This window comes from Gadus chalcogrammus, chromosome 4 (genome assembly GCF_026213295.1).
Source record: "Gadus chalcogrammus isolate NIFS_2021 chromosome 4, NIFS_Gcha_1.0, whole genome shotgun sequence".
Classification (NCBI taxonomy): domain Eukaryota; kingdom Metazoa; phylum Chordata; class Actinopteri; order Gadiformes; family Gadidae; genus Gadus; species Gadus chalcogrammus.
Window position 1 is genome coordinate 34,074,251 of NC_079415.1, and position 8,099 is coordinate 34,082,349.

Genomic DNA, 8,099 nt, shown 5'->3' on the forward strand with positions numbered 1-8,099 from the left:
CCCCCCCCCCCCCCCTCCACACACACCAATGACAACTGCAGGTTAATAAGCCACACACACCTGTCCTGTCTCGAATTATAAACTCTTGATCCATTAAAAAATGTGTACACATGCTAATTCATAATTTGCATAGTTTTATAGTTTCAATTATAAAACAATTTCAAAATATCACGCTGACCTCTGTAAACCCTTAGTTTCACTTAGATACAAATAAAGTAGTCAGGATACTTTAATTGTATTAACAATACTGTGTACTAGCTCTCAATAATGAAGACTTGTAGCTTGTATTCTACAGGCAACACATGTAGATCTCCCACCCGTTTCATTTCCATCCAAATAAAAAACACGTAGCACCTCTAGTATGAAAAACAACTTAATTTATTGATAAATCCACAGTAAACCACCGGGTTCGTTCGCGCCGTGGCCTCGCCCGCCCTCTAGTGGCCGAGGGACGCCACGGCTAATTTATTTTTCACACGTCTTCCCCGAGTTCTGCTCACACGTCCCGTCCGCCATTGTTGTCCTCCGTTTTCCCGCCAATTATGTAAATTAGCGTTTCTTCCAGGTGAACTTCCTACGGGCGCCTTCTTGGCCGGGCTTGTCCCTCTCCCTCACCCTGGGGTCAGGGGTCAACAGCCCAGCTGAGAGAGAGAGAGAGAGAATTTAGATTTTTAGAAGTTATTTCACTCATTCACCCTGACCCAGACAGACAGACACGTGATGAGAGGGAGACAGACAGCACAGGGGTCCTTATGAAACACCACACACACACACACACACACACACACACACACACACACACACACACACACACACACACACACACACACACACACACACACACACACACACACACACACACACACCTTGTCTCATGTTCTCCACCTCCCTCTCGGACAGGAAGCCCAGCAGCGCCCGGGAGATGGCGAGGCGCACCGCCCCGGCCTGGCTGGCCCGGCCCCCGCCGCTCACCTCCGCCTCCACGTCCAGGCGTCCCAGGACCCCCGCGAACTGCAGCGGGAACATCACCTGTTCCCTAGGAGACCCCCCCGGGGACAGAAGGAACACCCCATCGCACGAGAGGTCACGACCCTTTCCGCGTGGATTCGACGGACGGCGCATTCCAGATGCCTCGTACATCGGGACGTCACGACGTTGTGACGTCATTTCCTGCCTCGTAGCACTTATGGCGTTCCGGTTTGTCTTTGTGAACGGGTCATGTCGTTGGCTCGTCGTTGTTTGTTGTTAGCTACATTAGCCTCTTAAGCAAATCAGCTCAAAAAACAAACAACAGAGTTTTACAATGTTTTGTAGCATAGCAAGACCGCGGAATGTATAAATTGGTGAACGGAGTAGAGTAGTAGTGTAAAACGACCGGCGTGTTACAAATACAGAGAAAAATAAATCCCTTTACGGGCGCAGCCATTTTTGATGTTGAGTTGTACGGTCGGCCTCACTGAACTGTGTGTGTGTGTGTGTGTGTGTGTGTGTGTGTGTGTGTGTGTGTGTGTGTGTGTGTGTGTGTGTGTGTGTGTGTGTGTGTGTGTGTGTGTGTGTGTGTGTGTGTGTGTGTGTGTGTGTGTGTGTGGTCTCCACCTGTCCTGGAACACTGGGAAGTAGGACAGCAGCTCCGACCCGTTGACGGTCGCACGGCCCGACCCCCCGTCTCTCAGGACCACCGAACTGTTGGAGGTCTTCCTCCGGCCTGCACACACACACACACAACACACACACAACACACACACACACACACAATGTGTCAATGCATGGCACTGTGGGGTGATTGTAACGTTCATCGTGGCGTGTGCATTTTAGGGTGACTGCGTGTGCGTGTTGATGCCTGCCTGTGTGTGTGTGTTGATGCCTGCGTGTGTGTGTTGATGCCTGCGTGTGCGTGTTGATGCCTGCGTGCGTGTCTAGCCGTGTGGGCGTACCCTCTGCCGTGCTGAAGGCCCGCCCCTGGGCGTCGGCCTGCAGCGCGGCCACCGCCTGCCTGCTGGCCTGGGCCTCCAGCTGCTGCCGGAAGCGCAGCACCCAGACCCCCTCCCCCCCCTCGCCCCCGCCTGGGGCAGCCCCGCAAGACGCTCCATGAGCTGGAGGAACCGCTGGTACTGGAAACACACACACACACACATACACACACACACCAGTAAGAGACACACACACATATAGACACACACACACAGCAGTTAGACACACACACACATACACACCAGTAAGAGACACACACACACACAGCAGTTAGACACACACACACATATAGACAGACACACGTCAATAAGACGCACACACACACACACACACACACATCACGAGCAGAGGGTCTTACGTCGTGATCCGTCACGGTCTCCATCACGATCCCCTCCAGCTCCTCCTTGATGATCCACCTGCTACTGCCCAGGGAGCTGACACACACACACACACACATTAACATGAACCACTGAGTTGGGGGAGAGGTGTGTGTGTGTGACAGGAGGCGTGTGTGGGGGTCTCACAGGGGCTTGGTGTCGGAGGAGAGCAGTCCTTTGGCTCTCAGCCGGTCCTGCTGCCTCTCCAGGCTCTGGATCTTAGCGTAGATCTCCTACAACGCACACACGCGCGCGCACACACACACACACACACACACACACACACACACACACACACACACACACACCACACACACACACACACACACACACACACACACACACACACACACACACACACACACACACACACACACACTAGAAGTTAACTTGGTAACGGTTAGCATGTAAGCAGTTAGAGGGTGGAGGGTAGCTGGTGGAGGACAGAAGCTAGGTATTAAGTGGTTGATCTGTGCTACATTTTGATTATTCACATATTTTTTTGATTATTTAATTGTTTATTTTCCATATCCATTAGGTTTGACCTTTGAAATGAAAGAAATGGAAAGAAAGAGTGATTGACATTGGGAAGACCTGCCCCACACTGCCCTCTGCTGGCCTTTCTTATGTACTGCAGTCACGGCGGTATAATTGCGTACACGGGCTACTCACGTGCATCAGCGAATAGTACGACTGTTTGCCTGTGTAGAACAGGAAGTGGAAGGGGCGTCCGTCCTCTCCCCATTGGACGGCTGTGGGTGGAGGGGGCGGGAAGAGGGAGATAAAGAACCAAGCAGTGACAGTGTCCGAAGTGAATCTAGAGCCCCTTTGAGACAGGCGTGAGTGAAACATAAACCTTGGTTCAACAAAATGCTATCAGAAACGGCTATGTTTACCGGATAATTAATGCAGCAATGTGATTTAGGGATGTGTGATAGGGGTGCATGTGAAAAAATGTATCGCATACCTCTTTGTCTGGGGAAGATCTCTTCTGGATGCTGGAGGGAAACAGGATATTAAACACCAGAATTAATACACATGGAGAAACCAAAGAGAGACCAGGATTTGAGTAAATATAATAAATTAACTGAAGTATATATTTTTTTATCTGGTGGATGTCTGGTAAGCATCTCCTTCTCTAGTTTCAGCTACCAACCTCTATGGTATTATAGTAAATCAAGTATTTGAAGTTATATCCTCACATGGCGCTGGTTAAAGCTTCAAAACGTACTGTATTTATATATCTCCGTATCAAAACCATGGAAACGGAGCAGTCATTTTATGTTTAAAGAAAATATAGGTATACTATTTAATTTTAAAACTATCAAGGAAATCTACGATGTGACACTGGGCCGATACAATAATAACAGCAACATAATAATAATAATTACGACAATAAGGGGGTTTAAGGTGAGTGTGGCAGCCATCTTGACTCACCTTCATCAGGGGTCGTGCCCTCTTCTCAAACAGGCCCGAGGGGAAGAGGTAGGCGATACTCCTCTGTGGGGGAATGGAAATGTTAGATACTGTGGTTAAATAAGAGAGAGAGAGAGAGGAGAAGAGAGAGAGAGAGAGAGAGAAGGAGAGAGAGAGAGAGAGAGAGAGAGAGAGGAGAGAGAGCAGAGCAGAGAGAGAGAGAGAGAGAGAGAGAGAGAGAGAAGGAGAGAGAGAGAGAGAAGGAGAGAGAGAGAGAAGGAGAGAGAGGAGATGGAGAGAGAATGAGGAGAAGAGGAGGAGGAGAGAAGGATGAGAAAGGAGAAGGAGAGAGAGAAGGAGGAGAGAGGAGATGGACAGAGAGAAGGAGAGAGGAGGAGAGAGGAAGTGGAGAGAGAGAAGGAGGAGAGAGGAGGAGGAGAGAGAAGGAGGAGAGAGAGAAGGAGGAGAGAGAGAAGGAGGAGGAGAGGAGGAGGAGAGAGTGAGTGGCGGGGTGGCGGTCGCGGTGGGCGTCCAGACCACAGCGTAGTGAAGCTGACAGGAGCCAGGCCGGTGCTTCTGGCCCCCAGCTGCTCTCCAGAGTTCAGCTGAAGGGGAGGGAGGGGGGGGGATGGCCGGGTAGGAGCAAGGTGAGAGGAGAGGGGTGGAGGCGGGGGGGGGGGCGGAGGAACGGCGGGGGGGGGGGGGGTACAGTGAACAGAAGATTCGGAGACAGGGGAAGACTTGGAGCTGACAGCCACCAGTTCACCCAGAGTTCACCCTCGGACTACACTCGTCTCAGGATCATTAGCGGCACTACAGATGGTGTGTGTACACGCACACACACACGCACACACACACACACACGCACACACGCACACCCACGCACACCCACGCACACCGAGCGACAGCCGCGGGCTGTTGCCTTTAAGGTTGTCACGGCGACAGAAGGAGGGCTGCCGTGTCGCCGTGCGGACGCGTCAGGATGTGAAGAGGAAGACAGGTGGAGAGAAATAAGGTACAAAGAGATACAGGAGAGCCTGAGAGAGAGAGACAAGAGGGACAGAGCGAAGAGAAGAAAGGAAAGCAGGTGGGATAGGAGAGAGAGAGACAGACAGAGTGAGAGATGAAGGAGGGACAATGACAAAGAGAGAAGAATGACAGAGTGAGGGGGCAATCTGGGCATAAAAAGGAAAGAGAGACGGCGGGGAGACGCTTACAAACCTAATACTTGCATCTTTACCCTCCAAGCCACCGATACAACTGAGTCAATAAACAACCTGCTACTTTATAACTAGTGACCACAGCCCGACCACTGAGGGGGGTTCTAAATCCGGTTGTCTGAAGCCCGTTTGCGTCGTACACTTGGTATAAAACGTGTCTCTTAATCATAGATTGATGATGCTGATGATGTAAACATTTGGCGTTCAGCCAGCCGTTTCGGTTGGCTGGTGTTGTTCTCGACGGCCACAGCTGGGACGGGGACGGGGACGGGGATTGGGGGGGCGTGACGATCGTGAGGGGGCTACGCTACGTCCCACCGCAGTCAGCCTGCATTTCCATGCATCTGTGGAACGGGATGCGCGCCGCCACATTAGCTTTCACAGTCCGCGGCTGGACAGCTCTCTTCATTAGGCCGGGGGAGCTCTGGGGAACGCACCCGGGGGAGGCTGGGAAATCAAACGCAGACCGCCCCAGCTACGGCGGCGCCAACAAACTGTGGCGTGGATTCGATGCGTGCGAGGGGTCATTCGAGGCGCGTCTGTGTCCGTTTGGGCGACACCGCGACGGATATCTTCCCGGAGGCAGCGTGTTAGCTAGGACCGGCCTGAGCCCGCCCACACACACACACGTCACACACACACACACAGACGTCGGATAAACGCTCCAACCAAGAGTAACTTCCACTCTTCCAGCCATAATAGAGATCAGCAGCGGACCAATGGAAAAGCCGAAAAATTGGTTGGGCAGATTATACATTCTGACTAAATCCTTATGCTGTATACCATTTAATCATTTATCAGACGCTTTGATCCAAAGAGACTTCAGGAGCAGACAACGTATCATGCCGAGCTGTTTACAAAGCAGGTTTGGTTTCTCTATACTCCATACAGCATCATAACATCCCTTATTATATGTAGGCAAACTATAGACTTGCATGTGTTCATGTTTATAAACACACACACACACACACACTTACATCTATGTCCTCTTGTGTGAAGTTTTCGGAGTCCTCCCCCATCATGTTGGCCAGGTGCCGTTTGCCGATGTTGAACTCCTCCACCTGCTTCTGAATGAACTCCACCGTGAACTTCTCCGGTCCGGCCGCAGCCAGGTTCTTCCGGTGCAGAGCCGAGCTGGAACATATCTGTGGAGAACAATGTCTTTACTGGATAGAACCAATGCGTAATAATTGATCTATTGCCAACCTCAATGATGCATACTCGATTAATATTGCATTGATTACTGATGAATAACTTGTACATACACAATGCCAATTGGGCATTTTTCATGAAGAATTCACGACTGTCCCGTTCGTTTTGCTTAACGTACTATTATCAGTCCGCTAATGTGCATTAGCAAGTCCTACCAAAATATCATCAACGATAAGAGGCTTTTCGCACGATTCAAGGCAAAGCACTGCAACATAGCATGCCAGCCATACACTGTTGATGCAGTGCAGTGGATCAATGTAGAATTAAAACCTAGAACACATAACAGCCCCTCGGTTGGGGGGGAGACGGTGCTCGGCTCAAGGGCATCAACACACACTCCGACGAGCTTCTACACGTCGTAACACTGTCTTACAGGCTGACATTACACTAACACTGGTTCGAACTGACTGCAAAGTCTGGGTTTACCTGTCGGCTCAATTGGGACGTGATCGTGTTGATATTAGAGGCGCAAGTCCCACATTTCCCGAGGAGAGATCCCACGGTGCGCGCACAGGACGCCGCCATCTTGGCAGATCAGCGCTGGGTCAAATACCCCGGAAGTGGTAAGCAGCTGTCACAGAGTTGAGTTTCCTTACGCGTATTAAATTAATTATTATTATTGCTTTATTAGTTTGCCTATAGTATTATTTTATTTGACGAAAAGTATACAAGTAAAAATAAATACTTGCATCAAAGAGTGCATCAAACATACTTACAAAAAAACTAAAATCTCACAATAATATTTCATCAGTAAGTTTCAGCTGATGGTGTGTTCCTGAATCCTCGGACGCCAGCCTTCCGTCGTCTTTGTGATTCTGTCATGAAATTGTCTAGTCGTTGTTAATTGTTAGCTACATTAGCCTCTTTAGCAAACAAGCCCAAAACCAAACATCACAACTTTACATTGAATTGCACGCACAGCAAGACCGTGCAATGCATAAACTGGTGACTGGAATAAAGTGGCAACATAATCAAGTGTGAAAGAGCATTTAAAATCGACATTAAAATGACCAACGTGGTACGAATACAAAGAAAATAAATCTCTTCACTTGCAGCCATTTTTGTTGAGAGCGTCATCACTGCTCTCGGTCTACTCTCAGAATTCCGAGAGAGGAAGACAAAAGGGGGGCGTGCCTCCGAGAAATGCCACAAGAAAGCTGGGGGATTTCCCGACTTCTGACTTGGAAGGATGGCGTCAGAGGATTCAGGAATGCCGCCCAAAAATGTAGTGTACTTTGTCTAACTTCACTTCGTGTGACGTTACTTTGTGTGACGTAACTTCACGTAACGTTAACTCGTTGGCTGATAGTTAAAGCTCAAACCGAAAAGACACCATGTCCTGCCAAATGGTGCCGTTTGTGCTCAGCTCACTGCGTTTTGTACTATGTACCTGATCTAGGTGAACATGAGCTTAAAAAGACAACAATGATTAGCTGGTTTGGTTTAGCATGAGTTGTGTCTTACAAGTAAAAGTCCCAAACTGTTTCAATGTTTTGTTTCACTTTGGCCATTCTTTTCATTATCCATAACTCACATTTTTCTGGGGACTGGAAAGAAACTAGGAAAATAAATCAAAGCTAACTATGAACAAAAAGCATAGGAAAGGTTTCCTAGCCAGCATCATTAACGATTAATCAGTCACAAATAATCGTAGCTAACGTTTCATTGTAACTCAAAGGAACGCATTATTGTAAATATTTTTGCTATGATAATAATGGTTTGTCATCATATCATCTTCAATGGCTAGTCTATTGTAGGATGAGGGAGGAAAGATCCGACCCAGCCATCGTAGGATCTGAACCTAATTATTGGCCATGGCAAGCGTCCATCATGTCCTGGCAGATGTTTTAACAGATGTTTGAACAGCAGCGATCATGGTGAGCTAGCATTCCCTCTTCTAGAG

At 49.0% G+C, this 8,099-nt stretch overlaps 1 protein-coding gene across 1 annotated transcript; it reads right to left on the reverse strand.

Annotated features, from left to right (window-relative positions):
- Positions 1–80: 80 nt before the first annotated feature.
- Positions 81–6,762, reverse strand: mrps9 (mitochondrial ribosomal protein S9). Its single transcript, XM_056589051.1, is given in 12 exon segments — positions 81–641; positions 867–1,036; positions 1,597–1,705; positions 1,935–2,049; positions 2,052–2,111; positions 2,330–2,405; positions 2,496–2,581; positions 3,021–3,100; positions 3,316–3,346; positions 3,786–3,848; positions 5,962–6,129; positions 6,623–6,762. Coding segments are annotated over 12 exon segments (1,149 nt in total). The 5' UTR covers positions 6,722–6,762; the 3' UTR covers positions 81–549.
- Between the last annotated feature and the right edge of the window lie 1,337 nt (positions 6,763–8,099).